The sequence below is a fragment of the Mytilus edulis genome, chromosome 1 (genome assembly GCF_963676685.1).
Source record: "Mytilus edulis chromosome 1, xbMytEdul2.2, whole genome shotgun sequence".
Classification (NCBI taxonomy): domain Eukaryota; kingdom Metazoa; phylum Mollusca; class Bivalvia; order Mytilida; family Mytilidae; genus Mytilus; species Mytilus edulis.
Genome location: NC_092344.1, coordinates 121,599,851 through 121,614,081, shown reverse-complemented (window position 1 = coordinate 121,614,081; position 14,231 = coordinate 121,599,851). Strand labels below are relative to the sequence as shown.

General features: G+C 32.9%; 2 protein-coding genes across 2 annotated transcripts; one reads left to right on the top strand and one right to left on the bottom strand.

Annotated features, from left to right (window-relative positions):
• Positions 1 to 1,478: 1,478 nt before the first annotated feature.
• LOC139504464 (putative leucine-rich repeat-containing protein DDB_G0290503) lies at positions 1,479 to 9,855 on the bottom strand. The gene is made up of 2 exons (XM_071294569.1): positions 9,684 to 9,855; positions 1,479 to 4,315 (listed from the first exon to the last, which is right to left on the bottom strand). Exon 2 carries the CDS (start codon positions 4,310 to 4,312, stop codon positions 2,603 to 2,605), a length of 1,710 nt encoding a protein of 569 aa, XP_071150670.1. The 5' UTR covers positions 4,313 to 4,315; positions 9,684 to 9,855; the 3' UTR covers positions 1,479 to 2,602.
• A 598-nt stretch (positions 9,856 to 10,453) lies between these two features.
• On the top strand, positions 10,454 to 10,849 carry LOC139504279 (uncharacterized). Its single transcript, XM_071294370.1, has one exon. The coding sequence runs from the start codon at positions 10,454 to 10,456 to the stop codon at positions 10,847 to 10,849; it is 396 nt and encodes a 131-aa protein (XP_071150471.1).
• Positions 10,850 to 14,231: the final 3,382 nt, after the last annotated feature.

The window sequence follows — 14,231 nt, the reverse complement described above, 5'->3', positions numbered from 1 at the left end:
AATATTGTTTATTTCTGTATCCGCCCAATTATCAATGATTTGAAGGTTCTAAACGGTAAAGTTGAAGTCATGGAATATCCTTACAAAATATAAGGATAAATCCCAATAGTCGTACCCACTATTCTATTCCGTGTGACATCATCGTTTGAGACCGAATTCCCGCAGCTGTTTGGTAAGGGTTCGATTTTTGCAAAGCATTTTTCAGCCTTGTTGTTGTTTGATCATTTATTTCTTTTAATCCATGGTGTTGTGTGTATTTCTTCGACTTGTGCTGATTGAGTGTATCTTTAGTATATTCTGCCTCTTTTGTTGCTTGTTATTCTTAATTGCACTGTTGTTCTTCTTATGTAATTGTTTATTTGACAAATAACCTTAATATTGCCAAAAATATAGTAAAAATACCTAATTCCAAGGTAAAAAGTAAAATCACAAACAATACTGAACTCCGAGGATAATTCCAAACGGAAAGTCCAAAATCTAATGGCAAAATCAAATAATAAAACACATCAAACGAATGGACAACAACTGCCATATTCCTGACTTGGTACAGGCATTCTCAAATGTAAAAATGGTGGGTTGGACCTGGTTTTATAGCGCTAAACCTATGACAGTCGCATCAAATTTCATTATATTTATAACGATGCGTGAACAAAACAGACATTATAGGTAAAATTGTCCAAATCAAAAGCTCAAACACATCAAAGGAATATATAACGAGTGTTATATTCCTGGCTTTGTAAAGTCATTTGTTTCTGTAGAAAATGGTGGAAAAAACCTAAGTTTATAAATAGCTTAACATCTCACTTGTATGACAGTTGCATCAAATTTCATTATGTTGACAACTATGTGTGTACAAAACAAACAGACATTATAAGTTATCATTTTTGGGGCATTTAAAGCTTACTGTTCGATAAGGACAAAGGCTCTGTGTTGAGGACCACGCTTTGATCTATAATAGTTTACTTTTACAAATAGCAAATGGTGACTTGGATGGACATGTGTGTCATTAGCTCTCATACCACATCGTGTTTTATCTCTATAAAATATATAAAAATGTAAAAATGTGAAAGTTGTTAATACAAATATGAAGCAAATACATGTGTGATGTAGTTTCCGGAACTAAACGTTAGTAAGTTGTAACCATAGGAAAAAATAATAGACAAGAAGCAGTTGACTTGGCTCTAAATGAAAGATGGAAAGCCTGCTAATAATTTGTAATCATTGCAACGTTAGTGTGGAAAGTTGAAAATCTATGTTTTGGCCATTTATACTCAGCAATATTCAACTATTGCCTGGTAAGCCTAAATTCATTCTTGAAATAAATGGCTTCTCGAGAAAAAAAATTATGGAACTAGATAACTATCAATCGAAGTACATATTTTATATTGCGAAGTATGCATCAACGATTTGTTTCAATTGCTTTTAAGACATTTTTAGCGCGACAGGATTCGATGAAAAAGAAAATAATGTACAAAATCTTGAATGTAAAAGGTTGAATTTATTCAGATTTTGACAAGCCAAGAAGTAATAAGCACAACTTATTCTTAATAAACCGATCACAATGTTACCTTTCTTTTGCAATATAATACATTACACAAAACTCAATTCGCTACATAGCATCACACAAAGCACAAATCAGATATATAAAACCACCGAAATCCAATTCACTACATAACAACACACAACGCATAATTCAATAAACACCACCACATCAATATACATTTCACTACATAACATATAATATAACATAAGCACCATCCAATACAATACTTTTCACAACATAGCATTAAATAGAGCAAAATTCACTCGCACAAAGAACAGTTTACTACACAGAACCACACTGAGCAGAGTTTACTCCACACAATCACACAGAACATAATTCAATACATACCAACACTAAAATACAATTCACTACATACGTATGTGTTCTAGGCGACCGTACGGTCTTCAACATTGGTACAATTCCATACCGTATAGTGTACCAACTACCTGTTAAATTAGCTCCCTCCTTATCACGGTTTCTTTGAGACCTTTTTGCACTGTATGAGAATTGTTTGTTATAAAAAAAAATATCCTTTGATAAGGAAATTGGGAATTGAACTGAAGGAGGATTAATAGGGCAAATTGTGCACCCTTTGTTTCCTGCAAAGTGTTTTGTGTTTTCTTTTTCATTTTGCTTACTTTTTTTAAAATATGCACTAATATTTAAAATACAACTTATTAATGAATGATAGAAATAAAAATAAATGGTACTAGATTATGATTATTTTGTCCATTATCTAGTTTGCCCGTTTATAAGTGCATATATATTTACTTGTAGTTGAAATACCTTGAATTGTGTGTTCTTAATACAAAGTCATTGTAGAAACAGAAACAGGGATAATAGTTTTCTAATAGGACTTTTACTAAATATAATCAAATTTAAATTTGAATGGTTCCAATTATAAAGAGATTTAATAAAATTATATAGTCCAAACTTACTGGTAAAGACTGAACTAAATTTAATGATTCTCTATGATTCTTAATGAATACATGTATAAACACTAGGTAGCAGTACATGTATCAACCTCAGACTATATCATTTGACTTCTAAGTGTATATACTATTCAGAAGATAAACCAAATTTTGCCAAGTATTTCCCATGACCATCACATAAAAACACTAACGATTCATTGTGTTTAAAACAAATACAACGAGGTTTCTCTACTCCATCTTCTGGACTGTTCAGTACTTTGCTATTCGTTCCATCTTTTGATATAAGTATTATTCTATTAGAGTTATAGTCTGCTACAATAATGTTACCACACGTATCTGTAGAAAGTCCTCTTGGCCCTGATAAATCCTGTTTATATTGCCAGATATGTTTTCCTGATCCATCCACACAGTGTACTGCATTACCTTTATAATCGCTATAGATTACTCTGTTATTACAGTAAACAAGGTGCCACAGCGGAGAGGTGCTCTGCACTTTTATTGACTTCTGTGTATTGTCTTCCGGGTCTATTATACGGATTTCATTATCATTCACACCTTCAACCAAGGAATTATTGGATGATAAACCTACAGCTAGAGAATTGTTGTAGAATGATAAACCATAGCATTGTTTGTCTAATGTGATAACTTTGATAACTGTTTCATTCTCCATATTGAAGATCTTTATGGATTTCTCAAGAGGATACGTTATGGCTATGGCTTTATGATTGATCTGTTTAACACTGTAGGCTCCACAAGATATTGGTAACTGTTTTTGAAGTTTACCGCCAGAAGTAAAAAGATTTACGTTACCATTTAGTTCAGCTACTATTACTCTTCCATCCATCAGACAAATCATATCACTGATATTCTTCTTTAAGTCCATCTCCGTGGACGTCTTAATATCCATTGATATGTTGTTTATCTTGGGTTGTTCCCGTGATTCTACTTGTGGATTCCTTCTCACATTTGTTTCTCTATTCAACGGTGTTTCTGTTTTAACAACTGCTACTTCTCCAAGGGATTCTAGTGATTCTAACTGGCTTTGTATGTTTTCTACAACATCATTTTGTTTCATTTTGATGTCAAACTTGTCAGCCCTGTCATCATTTCCAATATCTTCCGCATATCGTTGATATGTCTGTAATTGTTGTTGAATCTGATGTACTCTTAGAAATGATTGGAGTTTCGGTGTTTTTGTTGTGACACTTTGTAAATGGTCTTGCATTGCCTGTAAGTTTGTATTTTTCTCTTCAATTTCATTAACGAAAGATGTGGCTGTTGATTTTTCATGATTATAAAGTGTGTCTGCTTCTTGGCATAATTTTTTCTCAAGACGGTCTAAATGTTTGTTCATGTTCTCCCTTACTTTAAAGATTGACTCTTTTATGCTTTCACATTGTTGTTCCCCTGTTTTGATGTTGCTTAACGTTTTATTTATAATTTTTTCAAAGAGACGTGAGATGGATTTGATATCTCTCTCTACAGATTCTTTAGATTTTTCTACATTAGTTTTCTCCACTTCACTAGTTAAACTTTTTATTCCTGTACATTTTGAATGATTCCTTGAAATACATTCATCGCAGCACGGTATTAAATGGCTGGGACAGTACAGGTGAAGTTGCTTGTCGTGTTTGTCACATTCTGTTTTGATGGCTTGGAAGAATGGTTTATAATTGATATCAATAGTTTTATGATCACGTGTTCCTTTGGATTTTTTGTGGTGACTTAAACATGTTGAACATAAGCCTTCATCACAGTTGTAACACCAGATGTCAGCTTTAGTATAAACTTTTCCTTCTTCACAAGGTCCACATGGTATAGGTTTACTTGATGCCATTACCTATGTAAATAAAAATACAAAGTCTTTAGCTTGTAGGTCTACCGTAAATCATTTCGTCTTATCATAGCCAAAACTTAATATTAATCTCGAAGTGAGTTAATTGATATATATCTCAGTTTCGGATTGATCAATCTTATTGCTATATTAAATAGTTTCTTAGAGTTGTCTCAATTTGATGATTCAATCATGTTGATCATATAATCATCTGCAGTTACAGTTACAAAAAGTCTCGGATCATTCAGTCATGGTTCAAGTCATACCTCTCTAGTTAACCACAAAAAGTGTGATCTGGTAATCTTTAGATTCTGATTTTTATTAATTAGGAGGTTCCACAAAGATCTTTTTAGGTCCCCTACAGTTCGTTTTATTTATAAATAATATGACTTTGGAGGCATCAAAAATAAAGGCAACAGTAGTATACCGCTGTTCAAAACTCATAAATCCAGGGACAAAAAACAAAATCGGGGTAACAAACTAAAACCGAGGGAAACGCATCAAAGTCAGTCATTAAAATGTATGCTGGTGATGAAATACTTCATACCCATGGTATAAATACGGACGAGAACGAGAAAAACTGTGATGTCAACACTATAAATAAATAGTGTTTAAACAACTAAATGGAATAATTCCTTTTCAAACAACTTCTATGCTGGTTAAAACCTCCTAAATAATAGCTAAATTAGTTACATCATACTTCGTTGGCTTGAACGTGTAAAACGAATCAGACACAAGATAATAAAACTTACAAAGAGATATAGGTCATACACAAATATATCAATACAAGATAGTCCAATAACATCTGTTGAAATACAAAAGCTTCTAGGTAAATTTCCAATTGATTAAGGGCCTTAAAGAATGATTGATTATGTCACCCTCTTTGCATAAAATCATTATTAGGACTTTCCAATTTTCGTGGAAAGACCTTTTGCTTTGTTCAGATTTTGTGTTCTTTTGCCTTTGTTGCGATTGTTATCTTTTACCATTCTTCTGTGGAAAGGTATATTGTGTAACTGTTATTATTAAGAAGTCTTTCAACTTTTCTGTAGAAAGACCTTTTGGCTTTGTTCTGATTAATATACGTTTTTTCTACTTTTACGGAAAGCCATAATGTATTTGTTCTGATTATTTGGTCTTTCTGCTTTTCGTGGAAAGATAGTTATCAAAGGAACAAGAATTATAATTTAGTACGCCAGACGCGCGTTTCGTCTACATAAGACTCATCAGTGACGCTCATATCAAAATATCTATAAAGCTAAACAAGTACAAAGTTGAAGAGCATTTAGGATCCAAAATTCCAAAAAGTTGTGTCAAATACGGCTAAGGTCATCTATACCTTGGATAAAAAATCCTTAGTTTTTCGAAAAATTCCAAGTTTTGTAAACAGGAAATTTATAAAAATGACCAAATTATTGATATCCATATCAAAACCGAAGTGTTGACTACTGGGCTGGTGATACCCTCGGGGACGAAACGTTCACCAGCAGTGGCATCGACCCAGTGGTGTAAATATTTATCAAAGGTACCAAGATTATAATTTAGTACGCCAGACGCGCGTTTCGTCTACATAAGACTCATCGGTGACGCTCATAGACCTTTTTTCCTTTTCCTTAATTTTACGTCTTTCCACTTTTCTGTGCCAATTTTCAGTGGAAAGAGCTATTGTATTTGTTCTGAATATTAGACCTTTCCACTAATTTCGTGGAAAGGCCTTTTGCTTTTATTATGATGACTTTTTTTTTTATTCTGAGTCTTAAATCTATGGGTTTTTTTGTTTTTGTTTCACAATATATTGAAAGGATTTTTGGTCACTTGTGTCCTACATGAATGGGTATTTTTCCCGACTCACCCTGTGTAACCAAACACTAATTCTTATAGAAGTTATTTCCCTGTGTCCCCTTTTTTCTAGTCATCACTATTTCTGAAACCTATAAAGATGTCAGCAAACATTTGTCTCCATATGGTCGTCTACTCTTAAGAATGTTTTGTTATGTTTATTGCCTGGTTTGTCTATATGTTTGGTTTTTTGTGCTTCTTTTTTTACATATTTATCTGGTTTTATAGGGATTAAGATGATCACACAATGTTGACTGATGTACCTCTATTTTGACATATACATCTATTATGTTTGTTTGTTTTGTTCACATATCGTTGTCAGTATGATATGTACAGTCATTTATATGACAGTTGTTATCCATTCCTTTAAATGTGTTTGCGCTTTAGATTTTGACATTTGAGTAGGGACTTTCCTTTTTGAATTTTTCTCAGAGTTAAGTATTTTTGGTGATTTACCTTTTAAATATTAGTGCATAAGAAGAATTCTTGCAGCTCTGTTTTCAGTGTTGCATCATATTTATTCTTTGATTTTCATGCATTACAATTTCCCCATATTGAACAACAAAAATCAAATTTGGTCAGAATATAAGCATCATAAAAATATTTTTACTAGAAATATCTAGATGTTTCTTAATTCTGGATAACAGTGTAATACGAGAATGTATGCTTTTACATACATCATCAATTGGAAATTTACCTAAAGGCTTTTGTGCTTCAACAGATCCGACGAAGGTTCTGTCAACGGATCTGACCAGTACACATATAAACCTATATAAATTACTAGTAAACATTAACCGTTCAATTTGTGGAAATCTTAATGTACCCAGATATGAACAGCTTTGTCAGTTCTGTGGTTAAAACCAAGTGGAGGACGAGGCACATTTTTTACTTTAATGTCCTAAATATAACCAATGGGGGAAAACGTTACTATCTCAGGTTGATAAATTACCAAATTAAAAACTCGTCTAAACATCAACCCAACAATGTTAGATCTGTAAATTTGCTTTCGCAAATTTTTGGTTCTTCCCTCGCCGGGATTCGAACCCATGCTACTGTGATATCGTGACACCAAATCGCCTGCACTGCAGCCGTCCCGCTAGACCACACGACCACCTGGGCTCTCAAAAAAAGAGCTTTCGCTGGCCATGTGTTACCTTTCCACGTCAGTTTTAATCTAGCGGCGTACTACAGTACATGATATATAAGGCATGAAGATGTTATTGTTACAGATCAGCTAAATTATCTATAGTAAAGGATCCTACAAATTAATGTAAGATACAGTCACAGAAAATAGTTATATTCATAAGTACGTCTGAGTCAGTGACAACCCTACAACAGATGTATCCATCGGATCGCCATCAATATATATATGCAAGTGTGAATAATCTTGTTACATTCTGTTATGCCCGAAGGAAATAGAGAATTTTGAAAATTGAAATTTAAAAGGGATGATAGAACCTACAAGTAACGAAAACATTCCGTTTGCAAGCAGTTACACTTTTAATTCTAGTTAAGGCAGCACAATACAAAGATTTTATACGTCTGATTCCCTAGTTTTAAAAATGCTGTAACTTTCTTTGAAACGGTTAAAAAATTAATAAAAGTGGTATTTATGGATAGCTAACAGATTTCTCTTTCAAATTAATGCAATGATAGTATTATTCAACAATTATGTAATTAACTATAATGTTAACTGTGTCTACAAAATTTTACAAGAATTTTCTAATTTCAATTAAAATTAGCTGCTTCATGGATACCCGGAGAGGGTTGATTTTATTATATGTTGTTCCTAGAGACATTATCTACAAAAGGGTGTCTCAGATTTCAGATAGAATGTATAGATCAAATTTTGACATAATCATACGTTATCTACTTTTATGTGGTAAGGATGTTTACACTAATTACAGATTTATGAGAGAATGGAATACGATAGCAATAATTTGAAAAAAGTAAAAACACAGAAATACTGAACTCCGAGGAAAATTCAAAGAGGAAAGTCTCAAATCAAATGGCAAATTCAAAAATTCAAACGAATGGATAACAACTGTCATAATCCTTACTTGGTACAGGCATTTTCTTATGTAGAAAATGGTGGATTGAACCTGGTTTTAAAGCTAGCTAAACCTCTCACTTCTATGACAGTCGCATCAAATTTCATTATATTGACAACGGTGTGTGAACAAAACAAACAAAAACAATAAATATTTTAATGTATTCATGATGTTGAGACATTTAGACCCCACTGCCAACTAGGTAAAAATGTCACAAATAGGGGTAAATAGTCTAATTCGGTTGGTCATATTTGTGAAAAGGGAACGGGATTGTAGTTACGACATAAGGAACATATCCGATATCATCTGTGAAACGAATATTCCATAACGGTCAACCAACTGATGGGGTCCGTAAAATTTACAAAGTGATGATTTTAACTTCACAATTTGGAACTCTTGGTTTAAAAATGAAAATTCACACAATTTGGAACCTGAAATCATCTCTTTTGTCGTAAAGTTTTGTTTTCAACCGACCCTCATAGTCAATTTCTAGATATAAGTCATGATCAAATTGCAAAATCAAAAGCTCAAACTCATCAAACGAATGGATAACAACTGTCATATTCCTGACTTGGTACAGGCATTTTCTTATGTAGAAAATGGTGGATTGAACCTGGTTTTAAAGCTAGCTAAACCTCTTACCCTTTTGTAGCTCCTGCTGTGTTGATTAAGTATTCGTTAAAATTTCCTGTATAGTTATAGAGATGATAGAGCTAAATTCATTCAAGTGAATTGACCAAGATTTTGCCATTAGTTTCATAATAATCGATTACATAATGATTGCATAACAAAAATGTTGCATTCATTTGAAACACTATTTTTTATCTATCTATATGTACCTCTTTTATTAATTTATATGCAATCTTAAGAAAGTAACAGTATTTTAAAGGTTGCAGATTGGATGTAAAAACAAATATTGTATTGTGCTACCTTAAATTATATATTTGATAGATAAGTGGAATTTTATAGATTTAGTTGACATGACTGATACATTATTCCAGTCCAGTTGAAATGATTATTGTCCTACTTATGAGCGAATACAAAGTTGAAGATTAGCCATTGTTTTCATTCGACATTGATTCAAGTAAGCACTGCAAACTACTGTCATTAATTAATATTTGACTTTATAACAGTTCCCTTTCCTGAATGTGACCTACCGAATTAGACTATTTACCGGATTTGTTATCACATAAGCAACACGACGGGTGCCACATGTGGAGCAGGATCTGCTCACCCTTCCGGAGCACCTGAGATCACCCCTAGTTTTTGGTGGGGTTCGTGTTGTTTATTCTTTAGTTTTCTATGTTGTGTCATGTGTACTATTGTTTTTCTGTTTGTCTTTTTCATTTTTAGCCATGGCGTTGTCAGTTTGTTTTAGATTTATGAGTTTGACTGTCCCTTTGGTATCTTTCGTCCCTCTTTTACAAAAGAAAAAACACTGTCGCCTTTAATCACAAGTACAAACTATATATCTACTAGCTTACCTCTAAGTAGAATGTCACCACATCTCTAGGTATGAGTGGAAATTATTTTCTCTTGCAGTTTTCATTTTCTCTTCCAGTTTTCTGAAAAATTGTTCTAACCTGATTCTTGTTATCAGTAAACTTTTAAATGACATTGATTATGCATTACCCATGCAACGACAAAGTATAAAATTACAATCTTTTGATCGGAATGACATAATTTATTATTTGTTTTATGTATACATGCATATTTCGGTTGATAACATTTGAAATATGTATTATGTCTGTTATATTTTCTTTATAAGAATTGTTTTGATATGTTTCATTATCAGTTGGTTTGTTTGTGTTAAAAATAATTTATGTACATCTACTTAGCTTTTAATGTTTAGCCTTAGAAAAGTGTAAGTCTCTCTGCTTCATTTTTTTAAAGAAATGAATGGTGTTGATGTATTCGAAAGCAGGAGGCAGTAAAAACATCCTCTATATAGACAAATAACTCAAATGTGATTGTATATAGCATATATTATGATAGATGTCGTGACCATAGTACACGGATGCCCAACTCGCACTATCATTTTCTATGTTCAGTGGACCGTGAAATTATGATAAAAATCCTTATTTGGCATTAAAATTAGAAAGATTATATCATAGGGCACACAAATACTAATGAATTTTTTGATAACAGCTATAAACAATTGGTCGAAGATGATGTAAAAATACTACAGGATCTTTTTAACACTAATAAAGAACCCCTAGAATTTTTATCTGAGGATGTTGTGGGAAAGTGTATAATGTCTTTCAAAAATGGAAAAGCAGCTGATGAACAAGGTATTACCATTGAACATTTAAAATATGGTGGTCAACCTGTTATTAAAATTATTGTGAAATTAGTAAACTTTATATTTCAACATATTAACCTCCCATCTAATTTAAAAAGTGGTATATGTTATCCAGTATTCAAAAACGGGGGCAAACCTAGAGAAATGCCTAACTCTTATCGTAAAATTACCGTAACAAGTACTATTGGAAAAGTTGTGGAAAAACTTCATCTATCAAAAAATGTGAACATTATTAAAGATAAACAAAGTCGGTTGCAAAAAGGCTTCACATTTGGGGAATGTCCTTCTGTAGCAGCATTAATCTTAACTGAACTCAAGGCTGAAGCTAAGAAATTAAAAAACAATTAATTATAACGTTTAGTGATGCTCAAAAAGCTTTTGATATTGTGTGGCACTCTGGGCTAATGAGAGAGATGTATAAAGGTGGAATGTCCGGTGACAATTGGTTACTATTCAATGAGTGGTATAAGAACTTGGAGTCCTCTGTAATGTGGCAAAGTATCAAATCAAAACCAGTTCACGAATTCCAGGGTGTTCGCCAGGGTGGAGTTTGGTCCCCGACTGCCTATAAGGTCTTCATAAACACACTACTGAAAACGTTTGAAATGAATGGTCTTGGTGCTCACTTGGGTTCTATTTACTGTGGAATACCCACTGTTGCCGACGATGTTACTCTGATTTCCAACAACCCGTATGAGATGCAAACAATGTTAAATGTCTTGTCTGATTATGCAAATAAACATCGCTACATAATTAGTAGCCAGAAGTCATGTACTCTACAATATGGAAGTAAAACTGAACATTTATTTACACTGAATGGTCAACCTCTTCAAAATTCTGTTAAAGCGACTCATCTTGGTATAGATCATGATGTCAATTCTAAATATGGTGTGAAAGATTGTGTACCTAATAGAATTCAGACAGTTAGGAAAACAGTGTATGCCCTCATGGGAGCTGGGCTCCATGGTTTGAATGGACTTAACCCTAAAGTCTCTATGCACCTGGTGAAAATTTATGTGCTACCCAGACTTTTGTATGGATTAGACTCCATAATACTTTCTGTCTCAGATATGAAATTACTCTCCGTATATTACATCAAGCTTCTAAAGCAGATCCAGCATTTGCCAGAGCGCACTTCCACTAGTGCTGTCTACTTACTTCTCGGTCAAATTCCAGTTGAGGCTGAATTGCATAAGCGTATGCTGAATTTTTTCGGTAATATCATCAGAAACCATGGTTCTGTCGAGCGTGATGTTGCTATAAGACAACTGGCTGTAATGCCAAGGGATTCAAATAGTTTGTTTGTCAAAATTATTGACTTAACAGAACAGTATGGCTTACCATCACCACATGATCTTATTAATGTGCCTCCGGGGAAAATCGAGTGGAAAAATATTGTAAGAAAATCTATCTCTTCGTATTGGATTGATCTTCTAAAATCTGATGTAAAATCAAAATCATCTCTAAAGTTTTTAAATGTCAATAATATCACTCAAGGAAAAACCCACAATGTCTGGGATAGCTGTGGAACAGAGCCGTTTACTTCAACTATGGCCAGTATAAAAGCAAAAATCATGTGTGGAACTTATACCTTACAGCATGACAGAGCTAAGTTCGACAGATCTGGTGGAACTAATTCAGCATGTAAATTATGTGGCAAAGGAAGTGAGGACATTAAACATTTCCTTCTATATTGTGAAAAATTGAGAGACATACAGGAACATTTCCTAAATATTATACTAGTAAAGTTATATGACTGTGTTGATATGGAAGTGTATAATGAAATATTATCATCAGAAGACTTACAACTCAAAGTTATTATTGACTGTTCATCCTTTGAATTCCTAGACGAATCCAACATCTCTAATATTGAATGTGTATCTAGAGGTTATTGTTATAGACTACATCAAAGAAGAGCTTCGCTACTTCAAATAACCTAGTTATCATCATTATTCAATTGACAATAATTTTGAAACTGTGATTAATTCCATGTGAAGAACTGTTTTGAACTGTGCAAGTAGAAGTATGAATAAGCCAGGAGTGGAGTCATGTACATATTTACCTTAAAGTTTATATATTAAATTTCCCATTATTTTAAAGTAAATTTAAATTCCCATTAAAATATATATTAACTTCCCATTAAAGTATATATTAACTTCCCATTTATGGTCACTGTTTGTATATACCTGGTTAACATAAAATTCATGATGAAACCCATAATAAATCATGTAGTTAAGGTGTGATTGAGCCCCTGTATATAGCAACTCCCAAGTTACACCGTATGGTGGTGCGCCTGACAGAGGCGGAACTTACAGATTAGGTAACAGGTAACAGGTAACTAAGTTTGAAGTTGTTCGGACTTCAACTTCATAAAAAAGTACCTTGACCAAAAACCTTGAACCTAAAGCGAGACAAATGGACAAATAAACGCGGAACAGACGAACGAACGGACGCACAGACCAGAAAACATAATGCCCCTCTCTTATCGTAGGTGGGGCATAATAATTATTGTTGTCTAATAGCTGATTAGTTTTCATCCAGAGTTATCCTTTGCTTATAAAATGTAATGAGATTACAAAATCTAACCGGAGGAAAGAACAATACAATTGAAGAGTTTTAATATCTTCAATTTTGAGGTAACGAATCAACACTTTCTTAATATAGAACTGCGTTATTGCATTTTTCACATTTCGGTAAAAATTGAAGTTTTTCAGGTTTTTATACGCCCGTTTACTGGACGTATTATGGTATACCGTTGTCCGTCTGTCCGCCCGTCCGTTCAATTGGATTGTTCATGAGCTGTTTAACCGTTTTTATATTATAGATTAAAAAAAGATTTTCATTTTGTGGATCAAATCAGTCAACAAATTATGTACCTTTGTTTCACTTTCAATTTTGACATGTGAATAACTTTACACGGACAATGCATGCGTTATCCATTTCTAGCTAAGGGGTGAAACTGGAGTTCAATGAGGTCGAATTATTCACTTGCAAGTGAATAATTCATCATCAATGCGGTTTCTTAGCTTATTTTGACAATATAATTGAACCCTAATACTGGGGGGGGGGGGGGGGGGGGGGGGGCTAAAAGCGAATAATTATTTCACTTTTTCACTTTCAATGATTGCACAAAAAAATCATACTTTTGATTTTATATATCTCGTAGCTAGTGCCCTTTAAGGATCTTTAAAAAGATCTATCTATACTAAAATCTGACGGTTTTTTTAGATAGCTAATACTTGTTTTTTAAAATTCAAATTAAATTCAAATTATTTATTCAAGAAAACTCACAAAGAGCATAAAATGAACAATATAAATGCATATGTACATAAATATTGAGAAAGAGTTATAGCTGACAAAGAGATCTAATACACACATAGAAAAGGAAATATTATATTATATGGTATGATAAATATCAAGGGAGACAACCCTGTTCTTATGTAAATACTCTATTAAGTTACCATATCCATACAACAAATAAATATATATATATATATGACAGAACACTAAGATGATAATTTTTCTGTTGCTTTGCTATCAGTTTTGTAAAATATACTCAAACTTAGAAATCTAGATATATTTCTACATACATTGGCATGTTCATTACTCATAAGCCAAATAAATTTGTTATCTGTGTTCAGTTTTGAACTATTCTTATTATAGCAAATGTCTATATAGGTTTGCCTAATAGTAAAATATTTTTGGCAATCTAATAAAATGTGTTTTTCAT